The 19,927-nt window shown below is 41.7% G+C and overlaps 1 protein-coding gene across 1 annotated transcript in view; it reads right to left on the reverse strand.

The window, feature by feature from the left end:
• The window catches only part of LOC124716693 (ammonium transporter Rh type A-like), a 184,269-nt gene that overhangs the window by 11,635 nt on the left and 152,707 nt on the right, over positions 1–19,927 (reverse strand). The window contains exon 8 of the mRNA XM_047243234.1: positions 3,481–3,607. Within this exon, the coding sequence (XP_047099190.1) occupies positions 3,481–3,607 (127 nt within the window). The remainder of the gene's footprint in view (positions 1–3,480; positions 3,608–19,927) is intronic.

Below are 19,927 nucleotides of genomic sequence, written 5' to 3' on the forward strand. Positions count from 1 at the left end.
TCTGAGGCCTTAGACAGTGACCATCGGCTGGTGGTAGCCATCCTGAGAGAGAAAAAAGATAGGAGGGCAACAGATATACAGGAGAAAAGGTTGAAGACATGGATGCTGAAAGAGGATGAACGGAGACACTGATCAGGAAGAAGCTGCCAAAGGAAGATCAGAGAACAGTGGAAGAAGAATGGGGAGATTTTAAGAGGGCTCTAGTTAAGGCAGCTGAGACTGTGTGCGGAAGAACTAGCACAAAGAGGAGAAGTAAGGAAACCCCATGGTGGAACAACATATGTAAAGAGGCAGTACTTCGAAATAACAAAGCCTTCAGAGAATGGTTCCAGACCTGAACAGAGGAAGCTAGGGTAAAATATAAGGAAAGCAAGAAAGCGGCACAGACCATAGTAAGGGCGGAGAAGAAGAAGTGAATGGAAAAATGGACAAGAATGTTAGAAGAGGACAGTGAAGGGAACAAAAAAGTACTTTACAACATGGTAAGAAATAAGAGGAACGACAGAAGCGAGTGCCTGAGGATCATGGATAATAATGGAAGAGTTGTGGAGGAAATGCATGAACTGAAAAAGATTTGGAAGGAGTACTTTGAAGATCTGTTGAATGCCGCCAAGCGGGTAACTAACAGCGATGGAGAGCCTAAGGCAGCAGACGATTATAATAGTGGGGAAATTGATGATCTAACTTGGAATGAAGTGGAAGAAGCCATAAAGAGGATGAAAGGGGGCAAGGCACCAGGTTGGGACGAAGTAACAGTGGATATGATACGAGCAACAGGAGAAGTAGGAACCCAGTGGCTATACAGAGTGCTGAGGGTGGTGTGGAAGGAGAACAGAATTCCTGAGGATTGGAAGAAAGGAATTATAGTCCCGATCTTCAAGAAAGGGGATAAAAGGAGATGTGAGAACTACAGAGGAATCACCCTGCTATGCCACTGTGGAAAAATCTATGAAAAGATCCTGAAGAAGAGAATAAGAAGCAGTATTGAAAGTAGACTGCAAGAGGAGCAGTATGGTTTCAGACCGGGAAGATCAACAACGGACCTCATATTTGCGGTAAGGCAACTGCAGGAAAGGCACTATGAGTACGGGAAGGACTTAATCATGGCCTTTTTAGATATTGAGAAGGCGTATGACAGTATCTGTAGGGACAAGCTCTGGGATGTGCTGAACGCAAAAGGGATAGATGAAGAGATAACACGAAAAGTCAGAAAAATGTATGAGGGAAGTGAGAGTTGTGTGAAAGTGGGGATGGAACGTACTGCATGGTTCAAGCTGGAAAATGGGCTGCGACAGGGAAGTGCACTTTCGCCTTTATTGTTTATTATTGTTATGGATGAAATCCTACAGCAAGTATCAGATGCAATTGGAGATCATAAAATTAAAGCAGTGCTTTTTGCCGATGACCTGATGTTATGGGGAAATTGCGAGAAGGAGGTGCAAGAGCAGTTAGATGTATGGGAGGCAACGGCAGCACAATATGGAATGCATTTCTCTGCAAAGAAAAGTGAAATAATTGTCACAACAAGGAAGAAGAATAGGCCAAATGTGGATATAACTTGTGGAGGGGAAAAACTACAAGTGGTAGAGAACTTCAAGTACCTGGGAAGCATGATTGAAAGTAAGGGGGGAAACGCAATGGAAATAAATGAAAGGTGCAGAAAAGCAGGGCAGTTCTACAAATGCATTAGGGGACTTATTTGGAGCAAGGAGGTGCCACAGAAATCCAAGGGAATTATATACCGAACCTACTTTGTCCCCATATTGACGTACGGAAGTGAGACATGGGTAATGCACAAAAGCGACAAACGTAGAATACAGGCTAGTGAAATGAAGTTCCAGAGGAGCAGATTGAGTGTAACAAGACGAGACAGATTGCGAAATGTGTATGTGAGGGAAAGACTAAAGGAGGAACCAGTACCGGACAGGATAGAAAAATCAAGACTGCAGTGGTATGGACACATGAAGAGAATGGATGAGGGAAGAATTCCAAAGAGGATGTTTGATCTGCAACTGGAGGGGAAGAGGCCCAGAGGAAGACCAAGAGATAGATGGGTGAAGGGAGTGAAGGAATGTGTGACGAGAAGAGGAGAGAACTGGACGAAGGTGGAAGAGGGGGAATGGTGGAAAGACAGAACACGATGGAGAGGCTTGTGTTCCCGACAGACCCAGCCAGTGGCTGGAAACTGTCCAAGATGATGATGATGATTGTGGAGTTACACTCTTTGTGTAAATCAAGTTGACCACGTGAAGCATGTGGTGTATTCATCAAAGTAGCCCTCAGCTATTCTTTTCGGGAAGATTTCACACAGAGTTAGTATGAATGTAGTATACCAGTGTGTGGTAATTATATGACGGACAGGATTGTGCTACGAACGTAACTTCTTTGGGTGAAAATTGTGTCGGTTGGTTGTGGTTAATTTCCTCTTGCATATGTTTCAACGTTCTTTGTGTGTTATTTTATGAATACAGTGTTGTATGTAGTCTCCCAATCTTGGCTCCCTATTTGATGTGTTCCGTAAGATTACAAACTCACATTTTCACAGTCGTAAATAAGGCACCAGCTGAAATTTCAATGATCACTGGTAAAATAAATTTCCAAATATAAACTGATTTATTTCTTTTTATTTAAATTCTATATATATATATATATATATATATATATATATATATATATATATATATATATATATCACCGATTGTCGTATGACTATTAAAAGATTATAATTGATGTTAGTCTGGTTGGTAATTCGGTAAGCTAGACTGGATGCCTGGTGAAACAGTTTCTCAGTAATGCAAGGTTAACTTCCCCAGACGGCTCACAGCTTTCAAACCACTTTTATTGTCTATCACCACTGCTTAGATAGAAAATTAAACCAACAACATTACATCATGACAACGCTCGCCCACACATCGCTCGGCAAACCGTTGCTCTGCTGCAGCAGTTTCAGTAGAACATAACCACCCACCCACCCTATAGTCCTGAGTTGGCGCCCAGTGACTTTCACCTGCTATCTAGGTTAAAAGAACATTTGGCCGGAAAGCGATTCAGCTCAGACTACGAGGTGAAAGAAGAGGTTCATAACTTTCTGAACAGCATGGCGGCGAGCTGGTATGACATGGGCATACAAAAACTGCCACAGCGTCTACAAAAATGCATCGACAGAAATGGTGATTATGTTGAAAAATAGCTGAATGTTCAATCTGTAAACTGATGTAAACCATTGTAGAAATAAAGAGATCTACGTACTCCAAAAAAATAGGAGACCTTACTTTTGGGATAACCCTCGTAGATAAAATCAAAACTAAATTTCTTATCCAGTAATCTTTATCCACTGTAGAGACACAATATTTTAAAGTCGAGCTAAATGAAGCACGTAAAATTCGTTCGATCAATGGTACTAGGTGGTGGTGTTACAGGCTGTTGCTGCATCTAAAAACTGCACCCAGCATGGTGCAGACGACACACTGCCAGCCTTACCTGTCATGGCACCACCAACGAGCGCAAGGACGAGTGTGACGACCACTCCGAGTAGTTGGCAGCCCGCCTGCTGAGTGGCGCTGCGGTTGAAGCCAAATCCTGTCAGTTCCTGGTCATCGGGGTGTCTCTGAAAGTGGAAAACATTATATCACACATTCTGGAAAGACGAGCACAAATTACAAAATACTTTAACTCTACAGGAATTGAGTTGTCTCGAATCCCTAGTCATAAGCATATTCTTCCTCACACCACCCATTAACAAAAAAACATGGTGTACGTGAACTTCGGATTGTATAGACTATATTTACATAGATAAGGTAATACAGCTCCTATCGCCGATATTATTCGATCTGTATATTGAGCAAGCAGTAAGGAAACAAAAGAAAAATTCGGAGTAGGAATTAAAGTCCATGGAGAAGAAATAAAAACTTTTAGGTTCACCGATGACGTAATTCTGTCAGAGACAGCAAAGGACCTGCAAGAGCAGTTGAACGGAGTGGACAGTGTCTTGAAAGGAGGATATAAGGTGAATATGAACAAAAGCAAAACGAAGATAATGGAATGTAGTCGAAATAAGACGGGTGATGCTGAGGGAATTAGATTAGGAAATGAGACACTTAAACTAGTAAAGTAGTTTTGCTATTTGGGGAGCAAAATAACTGATGATGGTCGAAGTAGAGAGGATATAAAATGCAGACTGGCAATGGCAAGGAAAGCGTTTCTGAAGAAGAGAAATTTGTTAACATGGAGTATAGATTTAGTGTCAGGAAGTCGTTTCTGAAAGTATTTGTATGGAGTGTAGCAATGTACGGAAGTCAAACATGGACGATAAATAGTTTGGACAAGAAGAGAATAGAAGCTTTCGAAATGTGGTGCTACAGAAGAATGCTGAAGATTAGATGGGTAGATCACATAACTAATGAGGAGGTATTGAACAGAATTGGGGAGAAGAGACTATTTGTTTTCGCCGCAGCGATAGCGTTCAAAATGGTTCAAATGGCTCTGAGCACTATGGGACATAACTTCTTTGGTCATCAGTCCCCTACAACTACTTAAACCTAACTAACCTAAGGACATCACACACATGCATGCCCGAGGCAGGATTCGAACCTGCGACCACAGCGGTCGCGCGTTTCCAGACTGTAGCGCCTAGAACCGCTCGGCCACTTAGGCCGGCAGCGATCGCTGATCGCTGTCGGCGCTGGTGCGCGAAGCAACAGTTTGGAGAGGACGGCTCGGTCGGTATATGGCGACAGGACGGAAGCGGCTGGGAGTCAACTGGTGCCTGCCGATTAAGGACTGCGATGAGTGTGGCTGTTTGCGAGCATGTGGGGAGGACTGAATGCTCGCTTGCTTAGCGTGGTTCTCCATGACCAGCTGTTGTTTGTTGGGCCTAACACTCGAGTGTAACAGGAAACTGCATTGGTGTAGCTCTCGTCGCCTGGCTAAGGCCGAAATTTTCATATACTTTTATTACATTTCATGATAATTACCTTATTATGGGGTTGGTACTTGTAGCCAACATTTTGTGATTTGAAATACTTCAGAGAATATCATCATGTGCCAGGTGTCTACTGTGAATAACTCTTAATTCGTTTCATAGTGTGTGGCACGATATCCACTATCATCGATCATTTTATGTAAGTTCTATCCAAATTATTATTACATTAGACTTTGTTAAAACTGGTGCGTTTAAATTGCAAATTTCCTAATTCTACTAATATTGCTTGGGATAAACCCATCTATTTCTTGATATTGCCATATTTGTGTATTAAGTTGTGTTTCTTCTCGACTTTGACTGAATTGATTTTGGAACACGTAGGGGGAGGGGGGGGGGGAGTATTTAAATGAAAATTTGCTAGATAACACAACCGTTGTGAAATCAAAAACTTGGCAGTGTTTACTCATGTCACCAGTCGTTAATGTTAGTTCTGTCTTGTAGCTTACTTAACTGGTATAAAATAATTTAGAAATTTTGTGTATTTGTCACGACAGGTGAACTGATGTCACGTGACATTGACATTTGTGTAGGGTTTACATAAGCTTAATTGAAATCAGGAGGTAAAAAAAACTGACTATCATTGACAATTTTTTTTTTTTTTAGCAGGCAGTAGGGAATTTGTTGCACTCTTGCCAAATTTGATTTTTTAAAGGTTTGATTTACATGTAGTACAAATCACAAGTTCAATATTTTTCTGGTGTAATTGTTAATATTTGTACATGTTGCACTATTGTACGATATAATATACCTTTTACTAACAGTACCTTTATGTAATGTTTCAGAGTGGGGCTGCATGTTCTTCTAGAGAATGTTGAAAAAAAAAATTTTTTACTGCTAAAATTTCCTTTTAAACTGTTAATTGTATTAACTTGGATGTATAACCAATTATTGTTAAATACTAAACTTGTGTCAACAAGGCTTGGAGCAAATAAATGTGCCTACACCTTCCCCATCCTGGCTCTGCTACTGTCTGTACATCACAGGAGGATATAAGATGAACATCGACAAAAGAAAAAGGAGGATAATGGAATGTAGTCGAATTAAATCAGGAGATGCTGAGGGAATTAGATTAGGAAATGAGACGCTTAAAGTAGTAGATGAGTTTTGCTATTTGCGGAGAAAAATAACTGATGATGGTCGAAGTAGGAACGATATAAAATGTAGACTGGCCATGGCAAGGAAAGCGTTTCTGAAGAGGAGAAATTTGTTAACATTGAGTATAGATTTAAGTGTGAGGAAGTCGTTTCTGAAAGTATTTGTATGAAGTGTAGCCAGGTGAAACAGGGACGATATATAGTTAAGACAAGAAGAGAATAGAAGCTTTCGAAATGTAGTGCCGCAGAAGAATGTTCAAGATTGGATGGGTAGACCACATAACTAATGAGGAGGTATTGAATAGAATTGGGGAGAAGAGGAGTTTGTGGCATAACTTGACTAGAAGAAGGGATCGGCTGGTAGGACATATTCTGAGGCATCAAGGGAGCACCGATTTAGTATTGGAGGGCAGCGTGGAGGGTAAAAGTAATAGAGGGAAACCAAGAAATGAATACACTAAACAGATTCAGAAGGATGTAGGTTGCAGTAAGTACTGGGAGATGAAGAAGCTTGCACAGGATAGATTAGCATGGAGAGCTGCTCAAACCAGTCTCTGCACTGAAGACCACAACAACAAGGTGATTCAGCTAAGCCGTTCACTGGAAATACAGTCTAAGACAAAAGACACCACGCACCCACCGAATGGGACGGAAATCGCTGGATGTGATCGACATGTACAGACAAGCAAATGATTACAGCTTCAGAAAAAATGTATGATTTATTTGAGAGAAAAAGTTTCACAAATTGAGCAAATGAATAATGCGTTGGTCCACCTCTAGCCTTGTTCGGCTTGGCACTGATTGATAGAGCTCTTGGATGTCCTCCTAGGGATATCGTGCCAGGTTCTATGCAAATGGCTACGTCGAGGGTCCTGCCCACAATGCTCCAATCTTTCTCAATTGGGGAGAGGTCCGGTGGTCTTGCTGGCCAAAGTGATGTTTGTCAACCACGAAGACAAGCAGTAGAAATTCTCTTCGTATGGCGGAGAACAGTCGCTGTCCAGGGCGTCTCTAGACATGCCTTCAGCGAAGAATCTGACTGTCGTCAGTGACGAGCCCCTCCTCGAACTGAGCCCCGATGATCAGCTAAGGCGTGGTGGAGACGCCGTGGACTGTCGCCCTCGACTGTCAGGATTGCTGGTCTGGGGTGTCATTTCTTTTCACAGCAGGACTCCTTTGTTGTCATCCGCGGCACACTTCCAGCACAGCGGTACGCTGACGATATTCTACGCCTCGTTTTGTTGCCCGTCGTTACAAGCCATCCTGGGCTCGAATTGCAACAAGATAATGCCCGCCCGCAAACGGAAAGTGTTTCTACTGCTTGTGTTCGTGCTTTTCGAACCCTGCCTTGGCCAGGAAGGTAGTCGGATCTCTCCCCGATTGAGAACTATTAGTGCATTACGGACAGCGCCTCCAGCCAGCTCGGTACTATGACGATCTAAGGTGCGAATTGGACAGAATTTGACACGATATCCCTCAGGAGGACATCCGATAACTCGATCAGTCAATACCAAGCGGAATAACTGCTTACGTAAGGGCCAGAGGTGTGCCAGCACGTTATTGACTTGCTCAGTTTGTGAAGTTATTTCTCTTGATTAACAGCTTTGAATATGGCTGACGTTTGCAGCAACCGTATACACAAATTTGAAAAATATGTAAAAATCTGCCAACCGGTTGCATAGGTTTTCTACATACCTTGATCAGGTTTCGTCACCTCTAAGGGTGACTTCATCAGAAGGTAAGGTGATTATCTAAAATGAATATGTCAGATTAAATATCTGATCTAATAAAAGTACATTAATGTAAACGAGTGTAAAACAAATAGTATTGTAAGTAGGCTGTTTAGGCTTTTATATTAGTAACGCCACGTAGCGCTCTGTATGAAAATCACTGGCTGTGCTGTGTGCAGTCTGTGGCTGGTTTGCATTGTTGTCTGCCATTGTAGCGTTGGGCAGTTGGCTGTTAACAGCGCGTAGCGTTGCGCAGATGGAGGTGAGCAGTGGTGGATGTGGGGAGAGAAATGGCGGAATTTTGAAATTTGTAACTGGATGTCATTAACTGCTACATATATTATGACATTTGATGACTATTACGGTAAATACATTGTTTGTTCTCCATAAAAATCTTTCATTTGCTAACTATGCCTATCAGTAGTTAGTGCCTTCCGTAGTTTGAATCTTTTATTTAGCTGGCAGTAGTGGCGCTCGCTGTATTGCAGTAGTTCGAGTGACGAAGATTTTTGTGAGGTAAGTGATTTGTGAAAGGTATGGGTTAATGTTAGTCAGGGCCATTCTTTTGTAGGGATTTTTGAAAGTCAGATTGCGTTGCGCTAAAAATATTGTGTGTCAGTTTAAGCACAGTCATGTACAATTTTTTCTAAGGGGACGTTTTATATGTCGACCCTTAGCCTAGGATACCTCACTGGAATCTTCTGATTTTTTTCTTGTAGTTTGTGCAATTAGTGCAGCCTTTGTTTATTGCTAGCGCGTAATTGTAGAGAGAATTTCCTTTGTAGTTGTAGTTTTTCATTCTTGTACAGTAAAACAGTTGTGGCATGCATGTAGATTTGCACCAAGTATTTCGCAGCTGCGCTTGCAATTAACGAGATATTATTTTCAATGCTATGTTAATGTGTTTTCTTATTTTGCTCTTCAAATTGTGCTTTTCTGTGTTGTCGTGTGAAATATTGTGACAATAATGGCGTGTGAAAAACGTAATACTGGGCTCCAAAGTAAACTGAGAAATGACAGTGAAGACGAAAGCAGTGTGTTAGCGCCACCGTGTAATGAATTAACTAATGTTCAGAGTAGTAGTTTGGTAATTGTACACAGGGAAATGGAATGGGCTGCAAATAATGGTGTAGGCAGTGAAACAATTAGTGAACAGGGAAGCATTATCGATCGATCGGTCGGCAACAGCTTGCCTCAGGAATCCGAAATGACAGGACACAATCTTGCAAATACTGTAGATTCAGGTTTTGCGTCCTCGCCGTTTTCTCAAATAAGTCAAGACACATTTTCTGCTTTTCAAAAATCGAATATTGCCGGTTCAAATGCATTGCCGAATAGCACTGAGGAACATGTTTCAGACACCAGTGCATTGTTATTACAATTAATGCAACAAATGGGACAAAAGCTTCAAAAGTTAGACACAATGGAACAAAATCTTCAAAAGTTAGACACAATGAAACAAAATCTTCAAACGTTAGACACAATAGAACAACACCAGAGACAAACACAGCAACAGTTAGACACAATGGAACAAAATCTTCGGAAGTTAGACACCACGCTTGAACAAACACGTGAAGATTTAACTACTGAGTTACATAACATTGAATCGAAATGTCAAAAAGTCTGTAATGACGTAAAAACACAAATTTGTGAGCATTTCCAACCTATTTTTTCGCGGCATGAAAATGCATTACAGAATCACGAAGCAGCCATAAAAGAACTGCAAACCATTGTTCATGAAAATCATGAGACCTTGTGGGCTAAAATTGATTCAGTTGCATCTACCGATTCGGTTACGCTACTTGCAAAAACTCAGGAAAACTTAAAGAACACAGTAGATACGATTTCAACACAAATGGACACTCTGAAACTTGGTTCAGAAAAACACACTGAGGAAATAAGTACACTATCGGAGAAAGTAGCCGAACTTTCGGATCAGTTCACTTACTTATCTGCAAAGGTAGATGATGATCTGAATGACACAAGACCTGTAGCCATCACTGACACAGAAGAGTATGAAGAAATTAAGAAATTCAAACAAAATCAGAATCAAATCAATACACAGTACAAAAGAGAAATCCGGGAAGTACAAGATCAGTTGACACAGGTAATACAAGAATTACGTATTTCAGAGGACACTCGCGCCCCAATACGGGGACATAGAAATACGGAACAGCCACAAAATAATAACACAGCGCATTTCGGAAATTATGAAAGAAATATGCAAGGTGCACCGAATTTTGAGATGGAACCGCCGAAACGACGTAACAGTGACCGATATGCGACTCGCCGACATGATGATTTTGACTATAAACTGTTCATTACTACACGTAATTTCAAAACATTTAAGAATTCTGGCAACGACATTCATCCACAAGCGTGGCTCCATCAATTCTCTCATTGTTTTCCTCCCAACTGGTTATTAGAGCACAGATTAGAATTTATGTGTGGCTACTTAGAGAATGAACCAGCTGAAAGAACGCGATCGGTCATTCACGATTATCACAGTGAAGGAGAATTTTATCATGCCTTCCTCTCAGCATATTGGTCTCAAGCTACACAAGACCGAGTAAAACATAGCATCATAATGATGAAACATTTCGAACAATCTGGATTTTCCAGTCCTGTGAAATATTTTGAAGACATGTTGCACAAGAATCAGTACCTGTCAAACCCATACAGCCCCTCAGAACTCATCCGCATTTGCTTAATCAAATTACTTGAGCATTTACGACATATTATTTTGGCAGGACGTTGCAAAGACGACATTGAAGCTTTTCAGGGACTCTTACAAGAATTGGAAATCGACACTGACAATCGCGGGACGCGAAAACAGGAACATAACAATTACAGGTCACATCCGTCACGACTCCGCGATGAAAGAAATAATAACTGGACACGACAAGGCTATTCTTACAACGCAAATCGTGACCAAAACAGACACGACCCGTATGACAACCACTGGCAGAGTAATAGTTACAGAGAAAGATCGCATTTCCGTAGTAATGAATATGACAGAGACAATCATAGAAACAGACAATTTGGCAACCAGAACTATTATTATCACGGGAGACAGAATAACTACAGGCACAATGGTCTACCGTGCAGTGATAATTCAGGGAGAAATTCTCCACCACTTAACCGGCAAGAAAGAAACTACAGGAACTACCGACATGATGACAGACGGCATGATCATAACGCCAGGTCTGAACTTCATCAGAACTGGCGGGATTCAAACAGAGCAGGGCCCTCTCGTCACGGTGAATTTGTAGAAGTTCGGTCTCCTAATCCCAATAACGATGCACGTCAACAAAGAGACAGACAATGACTCGCACCGCAGGCAGCCACGTGTGCCAGCTGGCTCAGGGAAAAATAACATAGACACTAACCTTGAGAAAAATTCCAGTATTCTTTACCGATGTATACCACATGATAATTGCGTTGAAGTTGAAACTCTGCGTACTAGGAAGAGTAAAGGTTTACACCACATTTCACATGTAAAACCGTTTTTTAACTTTGTCTTTGCCATATAAATTTTCACTTTACATTACTAGTATGCTTTGTCAGACTTAGAATCTGTTAACATGCAACAATGTTTGAAGTTAAATATTCAGTCAAGAACCAAGAGAACTTATTTAAACAGAAATTACGAAAGCATTGTTATTGTGATCAGACGACACAGTGTTATTGTGTGTGTACATTCTTGCTTGTTAGTTGCACGATTACGTAACGACTATAAGGCTCACATACTTAGAACATTTACCAGTACTGCTAATGAGATTTTAATGCAACATTTTGGTTTACTTGAAAATACATTCTGGATTTAAAGTACTTTCAGTGAGATACCAGATGACACAGTGGTCAGTTTATATGGCAGCTACACGATTTTATCACGACGCTACTAATGAGTGACAATTTACAATGTTGCTTTTGCGGTGTATCTGTTTTATATCTGCACAGTTTTTCTGAATTCTTCTGTAAAGTAAAACATGTTTTAGTAGAAACTTTTGTGGTATAGCTACAAGGAGACAGCCTTTTCCGTAGGACAACAATACGTTACAGCACAGTACTGTCTTCATCACGGCAATAAGCGTAATAACTAAGATATCTATACGCAAAGCATTTCACTTTTGTTTATCATGAGGTAAGTACGTTGGCGTCTGCAGAACTTAGCTTTCCGAGGACGATAACTACGACACTTCCACAGAGATTATCTTACAACAAGACGCACAGTTTAGCGCTGCAGTACACGTATTTGAGTGATTAATTTTGTACTTAAAACATTTATTTTTAAAGATATTTGAAGTACAATGATACAAAGGTTTCCGTCATACATTTCATTCCATTGCTGTAATCTGTAACACCTGAGGGTATAATTACATTAATCCTCAGGGGGTACATGCCTACTTTGTGTACCATTTGTTTGGCAAGCACAAGGAGCCCTAGCTAATATGGTATTTGCTTATACAACTTTACACATCGGTACCATATTTCTCTATCTATCTGATCTGATCTGATAATTTAACTGAGAGATAAACATTTTTTTTACTACATCAGTGACACATGTTTTTGCAATTACACAGTTGGATAACTTCACACTTATGAAACTGTATTTTGTCTCTACTTTGTGAACTGTTCATATTTTTTCAGAACCATTGTGATACTATGAGAGTTTTGAATGATGTATTTGGTATGAGATCATGATTTTTAAAGTACGTTTGAGGTAGATGACACTATTGAAATGAGCAGAGAATTTTTTTTAGGTTTTGAAATTATTGCAGAAAGCTACGATGATTTTGAGATTTGACTGAATTGTTATAATTACGATGACAATGTGTATTATGCTGTTGAGGTATGTTTATGATCAATAAGCTGATGCTATATGAGGAATTTGATTATGCTATGTATTTATTATGATGACATATTGAAGTGTCGTCGCAAGATTGACGTGTCGACGAATATGTATATGTGTAATAAGGTAAGGAGTAATGAATAGTGGTTAGGGACTCTGACTTGTGAAAAAGGATGTTGGAAACCAAGAATCGTACTTTAAGACTTATGAAATGTGTGTAAATGCGTGAATGTATCACAATGCCGGCGAAAATTTTTTGGACACTGTTATATTCATAAGATTTTGTTTCTACACATTTGCAACGCAAATTCTCGACCTGTGAAATTTTTTATATGAGACTGCCACCGTAGCAGAAACTGCTGTCATAAATATTTCAGTAAGAAAGGTAAGTGATCTTGACGCAATACGTTTTGGGCACCCAGCTGAGAGGTAGTCGTCTGACAAAAGAAAGCCATTAGGTGCAAAAAAAAAAAAAAAAAGAGGCCATTATCCTCGCTATTGACATTTCTTTGTCGAAAGCACTGCAAATACGACCCGCTCAAACTTGAAAACATATGATTACACTGTACATGAAGAACATATCGTCAAAGATGTACAGTGATTTAAGTGCTGAGTTGCTCAAGTCATACATTAAAATACAAGACATAATGTTCTTCAAAAAGTCAAACATTAAAACATAAGTAACACCGGTGTGGTGTGAGGAGACTGACTGTTTGGCAACTAGTCACGCTGCCAAGTAAACGTAATGTAGGGCGCGCCACAAGCGGGCCACTAGTAACGCGAGCAAAACAATTTTGTATATTACACATTTTCTGAAGTAAATCATACGTATAGCTAATATAGCTTTTAACAAAATTAATTTTACAAATTGCTGAGTAACATTTATAAATGAGCTTCAAACTGGATAAAATAGTACAAAGTTTGCTACGTTTTACGTAGCACAGGTAGAACCAGAGTTAAATACACTTGGAATTACATATGTAATGAAGAACATCAGTTCATTATATGACACAAAATTTGTAAAGATAGCTTCCATATAATGAACTGATGTTGTTTGTTACATATGTTTTAATGTTTGACTTTTTGAAGAACATTATATTTTAATGTATGACTTGAGCAACTCAGCTCTTAAATCACTGTACATCTTTGACGATATGTTCTTCATGTGAGTACTATTTGTTTTACACTCGTTTACATTAATGTAAACTTTTATTAGATCAAGTATTTAATCTGACATATTCATGTCCTTACCTTCTGATGACGTCACCCTTAGAGGTGACGAAACCTGGTCAAGGTATATAGAAAACCTATGCAACCAGTTGGCACATTTTACATATTTTTCAAATCTCTTGAATAAATTACAGAATTTTTCCGAAATTGCAATCATTTGTTTGTCTGTGCGTGTGCATCGTATTTACTGATTTCCGCCCCGCTTCGTATAATACATTAGTGATGCCTCTTTTTTTTTGTCTTACAGTGTATTTCCGGAGTAGTTTAAGATATGCCATTCTGTTTCCACGCTGATGAATTCTGTGAAAGTTCAGTGTATGGCGTATAGTGTCTATTTGTAGCTACATTAATTGCAGAAGTATCGGTTTTAAAATGCAACTGCAGTAATTTCTGGTGCTAGTATTGCGCTTTTGAAAAGATAAGATTTCAATGGCGTTTCTCCCTTCTAGTACCAATTGACAGGTTCGGGGAAATTATCATCTATAGATCCGTTTTGTATTTGAAACTGATTGCTGTGTAACGTGGCACTTATTGTTGTTAGCCGGCCGCGGTGTCCGTGCGGTTCTAGGCGCTCCAGTCTGGAACCGCGCGACTGCTACAGTCGCTGGTTCGAATCCTGCCTCGGGCATGGGTGTGTGTGATGTCCTTAGGTTAGTTAGGTTTAAGTAGTTCTAAGTTCTAGGGGACTGATGACGACAGTAGTTGACTCCCATAGTGCTCAGAGCCATTTTTTTTATTGTTGTTATACGGAGGCGGGGTGTCACGTTGCTCCTCGCGCAGCTGAGAGTCTGCTTACAGAAACGGAGCAGAGGAGAGAGCTTCCATTTAAAACTAACAGTAATCACACTTGGGTGCACAGGGCTGGGCAGACATAATCTGGAAGGCAAATGACGTGGCATCTAAGGATGATTCAACAGTCAACTACGGTAACAGCAATTCTCGTTTTGTTTCCGACAGAACCTTGAAAGAAAGGTGTATGCCAAACATTGAATGAATTTTTGAAACAGCGAATCGGGTGTAAAGTTAAATAATTACCTCGCGCCATCAGTGTAATGGCATGATACACTCTTACACAACAAAATTACACCAGTAAAAGCAACAAAACGAAAAGCACAGAAAAAATGATGTTATAAACAACTTTTGTAGTCCTGTTTTCCTCAGTTGCGTGTAATATTACGGTATATTGATAATTTTCACTTATGGACCGTCTGACAGCAACTGAATAAAACACAATTTTAGTGCCATACGCGTTTCGCCTTTATTTTCTGCAAGGCATCATCAGTGTCCTGGAGTATGTACATATGTTTGCTATTTTATTTTTATTTTTGTCACTGTACCTATAGGTTATATACAGTTCTGGTGGTTGGTATTTCCTATTAAGTAGTAATGTGGGGGAAAAACCACAAATTGGCATTCATAAGAAGAAGAACAACCCCAAAAATGCAACAGGAGCGTAATATGTAAGAAATTGTCCCCGCAACCTGTAAATACAGTTCAAAACATTACTACTTAGTAGGAAATACCAACCACCAGAACTGTTTATAACCTATAGGTACAGTGGCAAAAATTTAAATTAAATAGCAAACGTATGTACATATTCCAGGCCACTGATGATGCCTTGCAGAAAATAAAGGCGAAACGCGTATGGCACTAAAATTGTGTTTTATTCTGTTGCTGTCAGACGGTCCATAAGTAAAAATTATCAATATATCATAAACACTTCTTTAAAATTTCACTTGTGTAGTCAAGTGCCTGAAATTCACGTCGTCTATTGCCATCAACGTCTGCAATTTCTGGTGAAAAGGCGTCCGGAGAGACTGAAGATAATCCTTCGATCTCATAGCACACAGTGCGATGCTTAAAATCCTTTTGGGTCGTCGCGATTTGCGTGTGAACTTCATGTTTGAATGTACCCCTGAGAAAAACGTCCAGTGGCGTGAAATCAGGCAAAAGAGCATGCCAACCACACTGAAGAGCCAAAGAAAATGGTACACCTGCCTAATATCGTGTAGCGCCCCCGCGAGTACGCAAAAGTGCCGTAACACGACGTAGCATGGACTCGACTAATGTCTGAAGAAGTGCTGGAGGGAACTGACACCATAAATCCTGCAGGGCTGTCCATAAATCCGTAAGAGTACGAGGTGGTGGACATCTCTTTCGAACAGCACGTTGCAAGGTATTCCAGATATGCTCAATAATGTTCGTGTCTGGTGAGTTTGGTGGCCAGCGGAAGAGTGTTCCTGGAGCCACTCTATAGCAGTTATGGGCGTCTGGGGTGTCGCATTGTCCTTCTGCAATTGCCCAACTCCATCGGAATGCACAATGGATGCAGGTGATCAGACAGGATGCTTACGTACGTGTCACCTGTCAGAGTCGTATCTAGACGTATCAGGGGTCCCATATCACTCCAACTGCATACGTCCTCCACCAGTTTGAACAGCCCCCTGCTGACATGCAGGGTGCATCGATTCATGAGGTTGTCTGCATACCCGTACACGTCAATCCGCTCGATAAAATTTGAAACGATACTCCATGTTTGCAGTCATCAACAGTCCACTGTCGGTGTTGACGGGGTAAAGCGAGGCGTAAAGCTTTGTGTCGTGCCGTCATCATGGGTAGAGTGCGCCTTTGGCTCCGATAGCCCATATCGCTGGTCTTTCGTTGAACGGTTCGCACACTGACACTTGTTGAAGGCCCAGCAGTGAAATCTCCAGCAATTTGCAGAAGGGCTCCGCTTTTGTCACGTTGAACGGTTCGCCTCACTCGTCGTTGGTCCCGTTCTTGCAGGATCTTTTTCCGGCCGCAGCAACGGAGATTTGATGTTTTGCCGGGTTCCTGATATTCTGGATACACTCGTGAAATGGTCGTACGGGAAAATCCCACAACATCGCTGCCTCAGAGATGCTGTGTTCCATCGCTCGTGCACCGGCTCTAACACACCGTTGAAACGCACTAAAATCTTGATAGCCTGCCAATATAGTAGCAGTAACCGATCAACGACTGCGACAGACACTTGTTGTCTTATATAGGCATTGCCGACCACAGGGCCATATTCTGGCTGTTTAAATATCTCTGTATTTGAATACGTATTCCTATATCAGTTTGTTTGGCGCTTTAGTATAGTAACGCCTTCGGTTTCTAACCAGCGACCAGGAGAGAACTGGGTGAGCGCTTTCCTAGGCATAGCACTGAAGTTGTGGGCGCAAATTCGAACAGCCTGCCAGATACTACTAGTGTCAGCTGTTCTCGCAGGATAGCTGATAGCGCACGAGACTGTCAAGCCACTGGCTCGGGTCCTATCCTTACCAGTGTCCCATGTTCAATTTTTGTATCGCTCTCTTGTTCGGCTTTATTAAAGGAAACGAAAATCACCTTTGGCAATGACGTCTCTCGCCGGCCGCTTGAACTTACGCGCGCTGTGGTCTGACTAACTTTAATATTAATTATCTAGGAAAGAGTGAAACGTATCGATTTTTTTCTTAACAGGTATTTCTCACGGCAGCGTATAGTGCAGCAGGCTTACAAGCTTTTGAGACTGTTCCCGATCACAACGTATAGTTTCCCTTGGTATTTGAAAATTTTTTATTGTTTCAATCTAACCAACAGTTGACGCACGTTAACTACACAGACTGAATGAATCCTAATGTTTTCCCTATATCCCTCTCATACCGGTATCTCAGGGCTGGAAACCTGTTGCCACTTATCCGACGTGACCTATCTCCTTATCCGGATATGATGTCACGAACTTCGGCATTAGACAGCAATCAGTTGCATGTTCCAAATAGATTAATCCTTAGTTCTAAATACTGCATGAGGGAGTGGTCAAAACTAACGACTTCGAATTTTTTATTCTGATCACAATATCCGTTGAGGTATTACATGTCATTCATGCACTGTAGATAAAAAAAAACATATCAGCATGCGTATTCAAATACACAGATATGTAAACAGGCAGAATACGACGCTGCGATCGGCAACACCTGTATAAGACAAGTGTCTGGCCCAGTTGTTAAATCGGTTAATGCCGCTACAATGGTAGTTTATCAAGACTTAAGTGAGTTACAGACGGAGCACGAGCGATGGGACACAGTATCTCGGAGGTAGCGGTGTAGTGGGGTTTTCCCGTACGACCATTTCACGAGTGTACCCAGAATATGAGGAATCCGGTAAAACATCAAATCTCCGACATCGCCGCGGCCGGAAAAAGATCCTGCAAGAACGGGACCAACGACGACTGAAGAGAATCGTTCAACGTGACAGAAGCGCAACTCTTCCGCAAATTGCAGTCAGTTTGCGAACCGTTCAACGAAGCGTCATCGATATGGGTTTTCGGAGCCGAAGGCCCATTCGTGTACACTTGATGACTGCACGCCACAAAGCTTTACGCTTCACCTGGGTCCATCAACACAGACTAACTGGAAACATGTTGCCTGGTCGGACGAGTCTCGTTGCAAATTCTGCAGGAGAGACGCTCAGTAGCTCGGTTCGGGCTTTTGTTGAAGTTTCCAGAACATACCTTCACCGAGGAGTCAAGCAGTATATTGCTCCCGCCTACATATATCTCGCGAAGAGACCATGAGCATAAAATCGAAGAGGTTAGGACCCAGACAGAGGCATACCAACAATCCTTCTTTCCACGAACAATACGAGACTGGAATAGAAGGTTTAAATGGTACAAATGGTTCTGAGCACTGTGAGACTTAACATCTGAGGTCATCAGTCCCCTAGAACTTAGAACTACTTAAACCTAACACCCCTAAGGACATGACACACATCATGCCCGAGGCAGGATTCGAACCTGCGACCGTAGCGGTCGCGCGGAATAGAAGGGAGAACCGATAGAGGTACTCAAGGTACCCTCCGCCACACACCGTCAGGTGGCTTGCAGAGTATGGATGTAGATGTAGAAATTGTATCGAGCGGATGGACGTGTACGGCTACGGAGACATCCTTATGACTCCGTGGACCCTACATGTCAGCAGGGGGCTGTTTAAACTTGTGGTAGCTCTGTAATGGTGTGGGGCGTGTGCGGTTGGAGTGATATGGGACGCCTGATACGTGTAGATACAACTCTGATATGTGACAGGAACGTAGGCATCATGTCTGACCATCTGCATCCATTCGTGTCCATTGTGCATTCAGACTGACTTGGGCAATTCCAGCAGGACAATGCGATACCACACACGTCCAGAATTGACACAGAGTGGCTCCAGGAACACTTTTCTGAGTTCCGCTGGCCACCAAACTCCGCAATTGTTGAGCATATCTGGCATACGTTGCTACGTGTTGTTCGGAAGAGAACTCCCCCTCCTCCCCCCTCCCGCATCGCCCTCCACCCCCCCCCCCCCCTCACCATTGTCGCACTCTTACGGATTTATGGACGGCCCCGCTGGATTCTTGGTGTCAATTCCCTCCAGCACGATTTCTTCATCTACATACATACTCCGCAATCCACCATACGGTGCGTGGCGGAGGGTACCTCGTACCACACTTCTCTCCCAAACAGAACGAGGGAAAAATGACTGCCTATATGCCTCTGTACGAGCCCTAATCTCTCTTATCTTTGTGGTCTTCCGCGAAATATAAGTTGGTGGCAGTAAAATTGTACTGCAGTCAGCCGCAAATGCTGGTTCTCTAAATTTCCTCAGTAGCGATTCACGAAAAGAACGCCTCCTTTCCTCCAGAGACTCCCACCCGAGTTCCTGAAGCATTTCCGTAACACTCGCGTGATGATCAAACCTACCAGTAACAAATCCAGCAGCCCGCCTCTGAATTGCTTCTATGTCCTCCCTCAATCCGACCTCATAGGGATCCCAAACGCTCGAGCAGTACTCAAGAGTAGGTCGTATTAGTGTTTAATAAGCGGTCTCCGTTACAGATGAACCACATCTTCCCATAATTCTACCAATGAACCGAAGACGACTATCCGCCTTCCCCACAACTGCCATTACATGCTTGTCCCACTTCATATCACTCTGAAATGTTACACCCAAATATTTAATCGACGTGACTGTGTCAAGCGCTACGTGTTGTTCGGAAG

Source organism: Schistocerca piceifrons, chromosome 9 (assembly GCF_021461385.2).
Source record: "Schistocerca piceifrons isolate TAMUIC-IGC-003096 chromosome 9, iqSchPice1.1, whole genome shotgun sequence".
In the NCBI taxonomy this organism is placed as follows: Eukaryota; Metazoa; Arthropoda; class Insecta; order Orthoptera; family Acrididae; genus Schistocerca; species Schistocerca piceifrons.